This window comes from Macaca nemestrina, chromosome 5 (assembly GCF_043159975.1).
Source record: "Macaca nemestrina isolate mMacNem1 chromosome 5, mMacNem.hap1, whole genome shotgun sequence".
In the NCBI taxonomy this organism is placed as follows: Eukaryota; Metazoa; Chordata; class Mammalia; order Primates; family Cercopithecidae; genus Macaca; species Macaca nemestrina.
The window spans coordinates 147816348-147830132 of record NC_092129.1 but is presented as its reverse complement, the minus strand read 5'-3'; the positions used below and the strand labels follow the sequence as shown (position 1 = coordinate 147830132).

Sequence of the window (13785 nt, the reverse complement as noted above, 5' to 3'; positions counted from 1 at the left end):
TGTGGTTTGTTTTATTTTGTGTCCTTTCTTGTCTGTGTCCCCTTTGTCATGTGAAGCCGCACCAAACTGTTCTGATGACATCCTGCTCTGCGCTCTTGTTTGCTTTCCAGACGGAGATGGGCAGTGCTTTGCATGAGGCTGCTTTGTTTGGCAAGACCGATGTGGTGCAAATCCTGCTGGCCGCAGGTGAGAGGTCGGCAGCGCTCTTGTCTACACAGCATGCCAGGGTTGGGATTGTTTCTCCCTCATCCCCTAGGGGGAGTTTTGCTGGCCATGTTTGAACTCAATGTACGTGTATCTCCACTGGTTGAGTACAAGTGTGTAAACTATTCTTGAATAGCTGGATTAAATGGCTTTGGATGAAAAATGTTGGCCATACTGATGACAGCCTTAAATGTCCTAAAATTTGACCTCTTGGAGGCTGGCTTGAAAATGCTCACTCCCCTGGTCCACCTGGTGTGCCTTTCTAGGAACTGACGTCAACATAAAAGATAACCGTGGACTGACTGCCCTAGACACTGTTCGGGAACTGCCTTCTCAAAAGAGCCAGCAGATAGCAGCATTAATTGAAGGTATCCTCCTTTCTCCCTGTCTGGGTGACCAGGGGACACACGAATTGAACCAAGGCATTTGTATTTGGTGCAGCAGTTTTTTGTTTATTTTTTTTTAATCTTGCCATGTAGATCACATGACTGGAAAAAGAAGTGCAAGAGAAGTAGATAAGACCCCCCCACCCCAGCCGCCTCTCATCTCCAGTATGGACTCCATATCACAGAAGTCTCAGGGTAAGGCAGCTCTCCCCTATCAGTAAAGGGTTGCTCAGCTTGGAAAGAGTTGAACATTCGTGGGCAGAATGGAAAAATCTTAATTTAAATAATAATTTTGGGGGGTTGTGATTACTTAGTAAGTTTATATTAAGTTCATTTTTTGCCAACTACTATATGAAGTTTTATTGGACATAGTTTATGCTTTTGCCTGTGGGCCTCTTCTTTCCTACTTTATTTTAGCCTCTACTTTTCCAGTTGGCTCTATGAGATCTATTCAGGGATGTGTAGTAGGGAGGATCATCTCAAGATGAACTCAAATATCAGCGAAACCTTCTTTTTCTAACACATAGTCATAATGTAGTGCCTTGTGCATAGTTGACTAGTAATAATTTCTTTTTTTTTTTTTTTTTTTTTTCTGAGACAGAGTCTCACTCTGTCGCCTAGGCTGGAGTGCAGTGGCGCGATCTCAGCTCACTGCAACCTCTGCCTCCTGGGTTCAAGTGATTCTCCTGCCTCAGCCTCCTGAGTAGCTGGGATTATAGGCACCTACCACTATGCCCAGCTAATTTTTTTGCATTTTGAGTAGAGACAGGGTTTCACCATGTTGGCCAGGCTGGTCTTGAACTCCTGACCTTGTGATTTGTCTGCCTCAACTTCCCAAAGTGCTGGGATTATAGGCATGAGCCACTGTGCCTGGCCAATATTTAATGAGTATCATCTGATTGGTAGGTGGGTACATGGCAGATTTTGATAATATAACATATGAGCAACAAATGTGGTCTGGATGGGAGCTTAGGGAGTCCAGCCTAACTATCAGTAGTCAGGATCCACCTTTTCAGATGCATTTAGCAAACTTTTGGGTCCTTGATATGATGAATACAAAGATAGAATAAAGACTGACACCTTTCCCCAAATATGGATCACAATAAAGAAGGCTAGAAAAACAGAACAAAGTTAGAAGTGATAAAAGGGAAAGGGATTTCCCAGAGGGGTGTAGGGAGATAAGGGCTAAAGGGTGCCCAGCTCTCTGTACTATGGAGTCCTTGTCTTCCTCCCACATGCACTTTTTTTCTTGACTTCATAATCTGCTAGTAAGGGGATTAGTAGTTCACTAACCTCTTCAAGGATTTTACATTTATAGTTTTGATTATTTACAGGCAACCCAGAGTTGCCTGGGCTCTAACCATTGGTAACTTTGCAGAGTCACACGTTTGGATTGCAGGTGCTCCGAGGCTGATAGTTATCAAACAGGCCAGGCTAACAGCTCAGAAAGCCTTTGCCGTCTTCTATTTTGTTTGAGCATGTAGAGGCTTTTATTAAAGAATGTAAAGGGTAACTTAAGTTTTTCAGTTACACCTTGCTATATTTTATGGGTTAAGTTAATGTCATTATGGTATTGAGGTATTTTGGGACTTTATAAAGGTCTTGGGAGTATCCCTTATAGATGTCAATGGTTTTTCATACTGAATTAGGGAAAAATCTGTTTAGATCTCAGGGTATAAAGAACAGCTGAAACAATATGTATTCTTGTCCATGGAACAAACTAATCATTTTCTTGCTCTGGGTTAGTGTTTGTGAGCGCGGGTGACTAAAGAGGCTTTGGGTTGCTGCACTGGTTGGAACCTGAGATTCAGGTCCCCTTTAGTGACTCTCTTGCCCTCCATCCTCCATCCTCCTCTCAGGTGACGTGGAGAAAGCAGTGACTGAACTGATTATCGATTTTGACGCAAATGCTGAAGAAGAGGGTCCCTACGAAGCTCTGTATAACGCTGTCTCCTGCCATTCGTTGGACAGCACGGCCAGCGGGCGATCGTCTGACCGAGACTCCACGAACAAGGAGGCTGAGGCAGCAGGAGTGAAACCTGCTGGAGTGAGGCCTGTATGTGACCCAGGGCCTGCACCTCCTGGGGGCTGTGTTGGCAGGCTGGCCCGTGAGGTGATGGGGCACAGGGAAAGGAAGTGTGATCCCTGGTGCCAGCTCATGTTTCCGAGGCCTGGAGCCCACTTGTTCTCTTCTTCTTCTTGGGGCTCTGCTGGGTCTCTCTTGCTGAGTGTCCTAAAACTATACAGATCACACTGAGGTAGAGTTTTATTTTTTCCAATTTAATTTTCAGTATAACCAGCTTGCATCTTTACGTGACTTCATTGGCCTTAGAGCAAATTAAAGCATTTTATTTCTGTTTAGCCTTAGTGTTGCTTCTGTCTTTGGAATATTTGCTGTATATTGTCTGTTTTCTCTCTGAAAAGCAGAAACATATGGTGAAAGAAGCTCACTGAAATGAGTTCCTATCTGTCCTGAGCATATGCTCACCATCCACTTACCCTGAAAGGATTCTCCATTTGGATTTGGGCAGGTTCTAGATTCAGCAGGGTTGTAGCAGGGCTTAACATTGTATTTATTAGTATGTGACATTCCTATTTTATCTAATTATAATGCCTCCAGCCATTGAGATAATAGGATGAGAACAAGTCTGAATTTTCCCTTCTCAAGGTCGACTTTCCCATCTTTCTGTTTCTTTCTCTGGTACAGATGCTCCTTGACTTACGATGGGATTATATCCTGATAAAACCATCGTAAGTTGAAAATCTCATTAAGTCAAAAACGCAGGTAATACACCTACCAAACACCATAGCTTAGCCTAGCCTAGGTTAAATGTGCTCAGAATACTTACATGAGCCTACAATTGGGCAAAATCATTTAACACAAAGGCTGTTTTATAATAAAGTGTTGAATAGCTTATATCATTTTTTGAATACTACACTGAAAGTGAAAAACAGAATGGTTCTGTGAGTCCTTGGAAGGACAGTTTCTACTGAATGCGTATTGCTTTCCCTCGATGATAAGGTTGGAACATTGTACCATCGCAGGTCAGACAGTCTGTACCTGCTTTTACTTCTAGTCTTGTGCGTCGTTCCTGAGATAGCTTACCCCTGGCTTCTCCCCTAGGGTTATGTTGGGAGTGTAGGCCTGAATCACTGGTCCCACTGACCTTCCTCCACTGCCAGGCACAACAATTTCAGGTTCTGAGCACTGCCCATTAGCTAAACTGACCACTGCTCTAATGAGATCCTAGTGCTAGCTAAGCCCATCTAGAGACATATTTTCAGGCCTATGTTATTTCTTCCTGTTGGAGGGGCTGGCCTTTCCCTTTTGGTCTGAATCTGGCTTGTGACCATTTTGATGATTCTTTGGCTGCAGGTAACTCTTGTTTCTTGCAGGTGTGCCCTGGGAATGGCCTTATGATTCTTAGAGTGTTCTTTTTCGTTAGACTCCTTGCTGTGCCCTGCTGTGCCCTGAAACACCATTTTAGTATGGATCTGGGAAAGGCCCGCAGTCTAGTGGTAGTCCACCAGAGTGGGTGTTATCAAGGACTGTGACAAAACTCCTTGTGAGTGATGAAAGCAAGTGCATGTGCCGAGCACCACCAGTATAGCGCTTCTATAGACAGCTAGTTTTTTCACTTATTTTGCTTTTAGGCACAACTGAAGAAAGAAAATCCAGGTTTGGAGGGAGGTGGTGTTTTAATTGGTACTTATAGGTGATGCCCATTAGGGGGCGCTGGAGTCTTTGGAAGAAGCCGCTCAGGGTTACTGAAGAAAGCTGAGAATGAGTTCTTGTGATTGATTTCCACAGGTCTCTTTGTTCCCTCCTGCTCTCCTGGTTGCCTCCTGCTCTCCCCCCTGTGGTCCTAAGCAGAAATGGGTGGATGCTTTGCCATTTTTACTTGTGTATGTTGTGGCTGTGCTGTCTTCCAGGCCCTTGGTAATTAACTATGGCAAAGGGCGTGTTTACCTCTTGGTAAACACAATGAATGATGGTATGTGTAAATCACCACTGTACTTCTAGGCCCTGCTCCAAAGTTTTCACCTTAGAAAAAAAGAGACACAGGTATTTCTGTTTCCTTCCCGTGTCCCTGGTGATTGTTTCTTCCACAAAAGGCTTCCATATTGTTCTTTCTAGGCCTTTTTAGCATTAGGAAGGCTTCTAGGATGAGTTCTTTTTGTTGTTGTGTTTCCTTTTTGTTTTTTCCTCTCAGTTACTTGGTGTCCCAAGGTTAGTTAACTGGTGATGGATACAGGCCTGCTCCTTTTGCTGTTCCCTTCCTTATAAGGTGACAGTGGGACCAGGTTCCTGCACTTCTGGACCAAAGAAGGGTAGGGAAAGTGGGACTTAGTGGGACATCTGATATAAATAGCTTTGTTTGGCTTGAACATACAGACTTGTTTTGAAGTCGTTGCCATTGGGCATCCATCTGGTTCCAGGGTCTATGTGAATGACTGACTTATCAAGATAGAACACTGAACAGTGAAGCCTGTTTTAAGAGAGATATTATGGATGCCAAAATGCTAATGCGGGTAGCTCCTAAAACATGAGAAACATCTTTCCATGCAGATTTTGCTTGGGCTCTCGCATAACTCAGCATTCTCTGCTTTGACTTTCTGAAATACTCCTGTTTTAACAACACAGTGAACAAACCTACAAGCCAGGGAATGAGCCTGCAGGACAGCTCTGGTTTTGGGTCCCCCACTCCCTTTAGTAGGAACACTGATTCTCAAGCATGACCAGGGCTTTGGAATATAAACAGTGCTAAAGGCCCTGCAGGTACAATGGTAAATATCTCTTCAGCTTTCAGTTTTCCTTCATCAGGATCCTCCTGTGCATTCCTGAAATTGTTCACCCATGATCTAACTTATCCTGTGTCACCTCTTCAGTGGCTTTCTTATTCTAGAGCAGGGGTTGGCAAACTACAGTCCACAAGTGTCTGATTTTGTAAATAACGTTTTATTGGAGCACAGCCACACTCGTTCATTTACATATCATGTGTGGCTACTTTTGCATTATAATGGCAGAGTTGACTGCAAAGCCTAAAATACTCACTATATGGCCCTTAAAGAAAAAGCTTCTTTTCCTTTTAAAAATGGGTTTAGATGGGCTGGGCACAGTGGCTCACGCCTGTAATCCCAGCACTTTGGGAGGCCAAGGTGAGCGGGCAGATCACGAGGTCAGGAGATCAAGACCATGCTGGGTAACACAGTGAAACCCCGTCTCTACTAAAAATACAAAAAATTAGCTCGGCAAGGTGGCGGGCGCCTGTAGTCCCAGCTACTCGGGAGGCTGAGGCAGGAGCATGGCGTGAACCCAGGAGGTGGAGCTTGCAGTGAGCTGAGATCGTGCCACTGCACTCCAGCCTGGGTGACAGAGTGAGACTCCGTCTCAAAAGAAAAAAAAAATTTTAAATGGATTTAGATGAAATAGAGTTTCATATAATACTTATTATTGAAGGAGGCAACCAAGGATAAGAGCTTTTTGCTAATAAATGGGAATAGACCAGTATCAGAGCATTAACGTTTCAACAGGAATTAACGTTTTTGTCCTTGATTACTTTCGTCATTACTTCCTCAATAACTTTGATTCTTTAGAACAAATTTCACAGGTTGATTTCTTTTGATCCAGTGTTTCCTCTTTCTAGAGTAGACTGAAAAGTGAGCCACTGATTTTCCTAAGGTAAAGTTTTATGTATCAGTATTATGAAGGACATTTTCTAACAAGGCAGTTATGTGTTTTCAGTACTGGCATTTCTCACTGTGGTCTAGGATATGAAAGAGGTGTTTATGATCTCTGCCACAGACTTCGAAAACTGTAAAGCATGCTAATTGAATTGTGTATGTGTGCACAGAGTTCTCCATCTGTTCAGAGACTAAATCTTGACTTTAGTCTCTCAAGGGAGTTCCATACATTATTCTTTTTCATTTCCAAGGGCTAAGATGAGGGCAAACCAAAAAATTAGATACTTGATAAAAGAGATAGCAAAATATTTGTTTTTTTCTCTTCTGCAGAGGGAACGTCCACCGCCTCCAGCAAAGCCACCGCCGGATGAAGAGGAAGAAGACCGCATAGATAAGAAGTATTTTCCCTTGACAGCTTCTGAGGTAGAGGGTTGTGGGTTTATTCCCATTGCTGAAATTTGAGTTTGTTGAAAAGTGCATCGATGGGTACTTTAAAAGACTTTGCTTTCTCATCTTCTCATCAACTCTTTGGATTATAAATTTGTATTATGTGTACTAGTAATCTGGAATAAGACCTTTCAAACTCACGAAGAATTTTAATATAGCGCTTGCATACCACACCATATGGAAAGTAAAATGTACATTTTCTCCTGACTCCAATAAGCTGAACAGTCTCACTTTTTGCTTTTAAGCCTCTTGTCTTTTGATACAAGATGTAGTGCTTCCCTTTAATCACTGTTCCCTAGACTGTACCTCATTAGCAAGCTTTAGTGCTTCTGCCCCAAACATCTTATTCCTGTTTTTGTATTTTTTCCTGTTCATTTCACATGAAGACTCTACACCAGGACAAACATGAATTGAGCCATGAAGACTCAATTAGAAAAGACATAGGAATTATGTGAGATGGCCAGGGCTGGAAGATCAAAGAAGTTTATTTGAAAAGAATAGTCTACCCTTTTGAAAAGGAAATGTTATCATAAGGCAAATAACTCAATCACTTAGAAGTGTGAAAAAATTGTGTTGTCCTTAATCTTTTGTCTTAAAAAATGCTCTGCTAACACTTCCTGCCTTTAGGAGAATATATCTATGGAATATTTATTGAAAATATTATATAATTTTAATAGTCATTTTGTAGCTCATTCAATGCCCTATTCTCTAATTTAAAAATCAGCTAATATAAAATAGTTAATTACTCTCATCACTTTATCCCTAGAAGTTAGAGTTAATGGTTTTTTTACGGTATTGCCACAGACCATGGCAGATTCTTTTATTCAGTATAAACACATGGAACCAGAGAGATGGCTTTAGTTTAATAAAATGTATAAATACAAGGAAGCCCTTTTATGTAAAAGTCAGTGTTGGAGATAGGGGAAGATTTCTGTGCTAGGTACAAATTCTGTCCTTAATTCTTTCCCTTAATTACAAAATGCTTATTATAATGTCTCATCTAAGGGTTTCTAGATTTGCAGCCTGTTATTACCACCCCTGGATAATAACACATTTCTAGTAGATCCAAGTGCATGCACTAAATCCTTCCATACTTTTATATAAATAAAAGTTTGTCTCATTACCCCCCTTCCTTTTTTTTTTTTTTAAACAAGGAGAAGCCTAATAATATGGAGCATATTCAGTTGGGGCTGGGTCTCTGTAAATGCCTTCTGCCCCTCTTTAACAAGGACTTGAGTTAAAATTCATAATGCTTGGGCAAGGCTCTTAAAGAAACACTGGATTATATCCAGAATTTTCTATTCTCCCAAGGTTTTCTAAAGCATACAATGTGGCAGTAACACAGTGTCAAGAAGTGGTGGCTGGAAGAGAGAAGGGGGAATCTTCATATTACTCTCCTAGACGGGAAAGTTTGAGAGAGAGAGAGATATACACACACACACACACACACACACACACACACACACACACACACACACATATATATGTATTTTTTTTCTTTAGACGGAGTCTCACTCTGTCACCCAGGCTGGAGTGCAGTGGCGTGATCTCAGCTGACTGCAAGCTCTGTCTCCCAGGTTCACTCCATTCTCCTGCCTCAGCCTCCCGAGTCGCTGGGACTGCAGGCACCTGCCACCACGCCCGGCTAATTTTTTGTGTTTTTAGTAGAGACGGGGTTTTACCGTGTTAGCCAGGATGGTCTCGATCTCCAGACCTTGTGATCCACCTGCCTCGGCCTCCCAAATTGCTGGGATTACAGGCGTGAGCCACTGCGCCCGGCTGAGATACATTCTCTAAAACTTGCTTCTGAATAGCCTGGAATTCTGGATCAGTTGGACCAGCATAGTCAGTATTTGGAAGATGGTGAAACACTGAATTTGCTAATTTACTGGTGATTATAGGTACCTGAATATAGAGGGGATATGGCCTGCATATGATCCAGGCAGATTTTGTTTATATACTGTAGTTTGAATGTAGTGTGAATGGTCTTCTTCAAAGTGTACAATTATGTATATTTTTTGGACTCTGTTGTCTTTCACCATTTTTCCTTATACTGTTAAAGCTTAAATACCCTAGACCATATCATATCTCAGGAGACACTGACTTCATCAAACTTAGGCTTTTGTCTTTGGCAAGCAATCTGCCCCAATATTTGTATTCCTATTCCTAAGCCTGGTCATTGTCAGATGACTCATAGAAGCCTTTAGGGGAAGCCAGAGTATACCTAGCCGTAGGAGTGCTTATCAGGTTAATGACCTGATCATGAAACTGGCTTATAAACATTAGACACGTATACTCACGCACATACACATGCTGTATAGATGTTTTTGCCCATAGAAGGGGCTGCCAGCTGCATCAGGACTGGCTGTTGTCTTCTCTGTGCTCAGATGTGCTAAGTATTCATGGAAGCTGCAGCTGCTGGAGTAGCTCTTCCCAGAAGGCCCCCACACCCCAACTGGACATTCCATTGGTCACAGTTAGGTGGTGACTGCTCTTAGCTTTGCTCTGCAGCAGAAATGTTGCTTTCCACATAGCAGAAAAAATATATATATATTATATATGTATATATATGTGTATATATGTATATATATGTGTATACGTGTGTGTGTGTGTGTGTGTGTGTGTGTGTGTATGTGTGTGTGTATTTGGCTTTGATTTATTGCCAGTCCTGGAGGAAAGGAAAAAAAAAAGATTAAGGAGTAATTTAGTAACGAGCAGAATCCTTTCTGTTGAAAATCAGTTATTGCCATATTGACTATGACATAGGGCTTCTGGAGTGGGAGCTAGGAAGGCTCAAAGAAAAGCAGTTTATTGCTTTATTGTGAGGATTTTTAATCCCATAGCTGGTAAGCCAGCACCAAGAAGAAAAGATTACTCTGCTTGTCGTCTGGGTATGAGCAATTGGATGAAGAAAAACATGAAAGTTGAGGGAAAATGAGGCCAAACTGGTCCAGAATCAGGAGAGTTGACTTTTATGGCCATAGCTCTGTTGTGAGCTTTCTGTATAACCTTGGACAAGTCCCTGGACCTCTCTGGGAACCAGGTTTGTCATCTACAAATGAAAGAGCAGAACCAGGTGCTCTCTGGATGTTACTGTGATGGTTAGGATCCCTTCCAGCTCTGGCATTTGATGGTTCTCTGCCTCTATTTGTCCTGCACAAGAACTAGGCACAGAGAGAAAGCAGGTCCAGTGGGCCTGATTTTCCACATGGAAGTCATCAGCCCTCTCCTGCATGAGAAGAAAGGATATTATAGGCTGGGCATCCAGGCTGTCAATTACCTCCCTCTGAAGGAAGCATGCCTGAGGCTATATGAGAGCTCTTCCCGTGTGTGGAACACTCAATCAGATTTCCAGGGCTCTGTGTAAGTGATAGCTGTAGGTGTGTAAACCTGCAGAACACAAATCCTGTCTGTACTGCCTGTGGTATTAAGTTGACACAATGTGAACTGCTTAATGGCCCCTCTTTGTTCCTTTAATTGTGTTCCTATGAAGAGGCAAAGGAATAAGTAATATGAGTAAATGGCTCATTGTAATGAAATAGCTTTTAGCTTCCAGATAGCTTGCTATAAGTGGAGGTTCCTGCAGTGCTTAGCAGAATTTTGGAAGGAGACAGTCCTTTTGCCTTTAGAGTGGCAGCCTTGTTAACAAACGGGAGCTGCAGTTTCTCATTTAGTCTGAGGCTACTAGAGTCCTTGTTGTCTCATTAGGCCCATAACACAGTGAGCTATGCCTTGAGAAGCAAAAACCTGATGAACCACAAACCTGATGCCTTTCCAGTGGGCTGAGGGACATGTCAGTACGGGAGGAAGTTTCTGTGTTTGCCAAGGAATCACCTTTGTAGGGCAGCATTATTTGTTAGATGGAACTGGGAATTACCCCCGCCCCACCCCCTTGTTTGTAATACTTTACTTGTCGGATCCAAACTGATCAAGAAGAGATCTTGAGCCTTGGTTTGCTGTTCTAGTAAGTAGGATTTGTCTTAACACTAGCTTATTCTTATTTTTCTTCTTCTTTTGCCTGTGAAACAGATTGGATTCTTAGGACAGCTGGGCCAGAATTATCCTCTAAAGTAAGGATATCCATTCTTTCTCCTAGAGTGGCTGTAGCACTAATTGTGGTGTCTACAGCTTGATTCAAGGGAAAGCATGGTTACTGTGGTACCAAGGCTAGCTGTGGCCATCAGGCCCTCAGCTGGTCAAAGCCTTACAGTTGCCAGGTATAGGAGCCAGCTCTGGTTCTGTTATTTCATCAGAGATACTTGACTGCCTGGATTAGGGATTTCTCAGTAGACAGCTGCTTTTTCCCCCTCACTGAAATTCAAACTTTCTGGCCACTTGACTCTTCAGAGCAGAGATTGGTGGAAGCAATTTAAAATTGTATTATCATAAAGGTTATAGGAATCCAGTTTTGGGGATATCCTTCCCTATAACCCTCAGGACCTCTGAAGAAAGGCTCACAAAAATAGAGATGGACTTAGCGACAGGTTTGTTTCTAGTAAACATTAAGTGTTGAGGGTCAGTTGGAAGTCATTTTGGTTTCCTCTTGAGGAGGTGGGAAGGATTCCAGTCTTTGGATAGTATATGTGCGTATTAGAAAAGAAACAGAGAGGAAGAGGTCTTCCTTCACAATGGAGCATGGCTAAGAGCTGCTTGGCAAGTATTAGCCTCAGAAAAGAGATCATGCAGAACACCGTAGGCATGGGAGATGCAAGAAAGGAAGGATCTTGGATTTTACTTGCACTTTTTGAAGACTAAAATCAAAGAAAGGGGAGTTTTTTGTTTTTTTGGTTTTGTTTTTGTTTTCGTTTTTCTTTAGAGACAGGATCTTGTTCTGTCATCCAGGCTGGAGTTCTGTGGCACAATCCTGGTTCACTGCAGCCTCAAACTTCCAGGCTCAGGTGATCCTCAGAAAAGGGTATATTCTAGTCAAAGGCCGTTCAGATTAGAGGTACAGGTATATATCCAGAAGTGCAGTTGTGATTCTATGTGACACTTGAATTATTCACCTTCTCTTTTCCACCTTTCTTCTTCTTAAATGTAAAAAGAGCCAATAATCGAATTTGTTCCACACTCCTGTCTTGATATTAGCCACATGCACAAAATATACTGGATGTTTCTCTCCCTTAGGTTCTGTCCATGAGACCTAGAATTCATGGAAGTGCAGCCCAGGAAGAAGACGAACATCCTTATGAACTCTTGTTAACAGCAGAGACAAAGAAAGTGGTGTCGGTGGATGGAAAAACAAAAGGTACGTTCCCCACAACTCCTGGCAGAACCAACTCCAAAGGGATTTTTAAAGTTTGTGATCCTGAGTGGAAGGGGAAGATGTTGTAACTATGATACTCTTTGGGTTGTGGCGGTTGGGTTTCATGATGGTCTGGGATGGTGGGTACATTATGGCTTTTCATTTCCAATACGTGACCTATATGCTCTAGGTTGGAGTTGGCTGCCACGTTCAGCATGCGAAGCAAGGAGAAGGTTAAGTCAGGCTAGGTGCAAACTGTGGGAGGAGAGACCAGCCCCATGGCAGAGATTGATTTGGGGTCTTAAATCATAAACCCTCAAGTTAATGCTGTGGAAAAACAAGCTCAACAAGTCAGTCCCTTTGGGTTCAGGCTGACGGCACAGACTCTGCTTTTGAGTCCTGACCTCAGAGTGAGGCACTCCTGGGGAGGGGCCCGTGATTGGCTGCCACCCTGTAACTAGAGTGCTCTGTCGCCTTGGCCTACTTTCATTGCCTCTGCAAAATTCAGTTTCCTCTGTAAGGGAGTGAGCACTGCAGTACTGAGATCCAGCCCGTTGATATAAGTGCAGTCACAACAGAGGTGAGTGTGCACTGCTGGGGAATTTGTGTCAACCCCTGTTCTAAGGAAGAATAAGGGGCAATGCAGTTCCCACTGCAGTTTGAAGGAACTCTTGTGACCTTTCCCAGCTCTCTACAGCTTGCAGGTATTAGGGCCTTCATGGGGTATGCGTACCTTCTTTCAACCCTAAGACATTCCATGGTTCAGGTAAGAACAGAGGATGAGATGGTTTCCTTTGAAATGCCCTTTGCTTAGATCTGTCAGTGCTTAGAGGGTGGCAAAGAGAACGTGTGCATATGCGTATGACATTGTAGACTTTATTTTTAATGGTCCTATTTAAAAGGTTTTCTCTTGCATGCAGACATTGTAGTCATTTTCATAGTGATTTTTTTTGTTTTGTATTTTATGGTTTCCATTTTGAGCTTTTAAAAAAATTGTAATTTAGATACAGTAAAATTTATCCTTTTTTGTGTATAGTTCTGTGAATTTTGACAGATGGAGTTGTATAACTGCCATCACAATAAAAATATAGAACAGTTTCATCCCCCAAATTTTCCCATGTTCTTTTGTAGTCAACCCCACTCCTTTCCCTTATTTCTGACAACCACTGCTCTGATGTCTGTCCCAATAGTTTTGCCTTTTCCAGAATGTCATATAAATGGAATCATACAATCTGTAGCCTTTTGAGCCTGGCCCCTTTCACTTAGCTAATACATTTGAAATTCATCCATGTCGTCGCATATATCAATAATTTGTTCCTTTTCATTGCTATTATCCCATTGTATGGATATACCTCAGTTTACCCCTTCCCTAGCTGAGGGATATTTGGGTCATTTACAGTTTTTGACAATTATAAATAAAATCATAATAAACATTCACTTACAGGTTTTTGTGTGAACAGAAGTTTTCATTTCACTTAGATATATACCTATGAATGGGATTGCTGGGTATCCCAGCAATAGATGTTTAACTTCACGTGAAATATGTAATATGTTTAACTCTATAAGAAACTGCCAAACTATTTTCCAGAGTGATTATACCATTTTGCGTTCCCATCAGAAGTGTATGAGAGTGATGTACATCTACTTGCTATATATATCATCCCTAGCACTTAATATTGTCAGGTTTTTAAAATTTTAGCCATTCTAATAGATATGCAATGTTAGTTCATTATGGATTTAATTTGCATTTTCCTAATATCTAATGATGTTGAGCATCAATTAATGTGATTAGTCACTATCCTTAATATCTAATTAAAT

At 42.0% G+C, this 13785-nt stretch overlaps 1 protein-coding gene across 10 annotated transcripts in view; it reads left to right on the top strand.

Moving 5' to 3' along the window:
• LOC105474491 (ankyrin repeat and sterile alpha motif domain containing 1A) overlaps positions 1-13785 on the top strand; it is a 196449-nt gene that overhangs the window by 91583 nt on the left and 91081 nt on the right. For all 10 annotated transcript variants that reach the window (XM_011729182.3, XM_011729174.2, XM_011729175.2 and 7 more), the window contains 6 exons: positions 111-186; positions 471-572; positions 684-785; positions 2450-2646; positions 6606-6698; positions 11850-11970. In XM_011729182.3, the coding sequence (XP_011727484.2) occupies positions 111-186; positions 471-572; positions 684-785; positions 2450-2646; positions 6606-6698; positions 11850-11970 (691 nt within the window). The remainder of the gene's footprint in view (positions 1-110; positions 187-470; positions 573-683; positions 786-2449; positions 2647-6605; positions 6699-11849; positions 11971-13785) is intronic.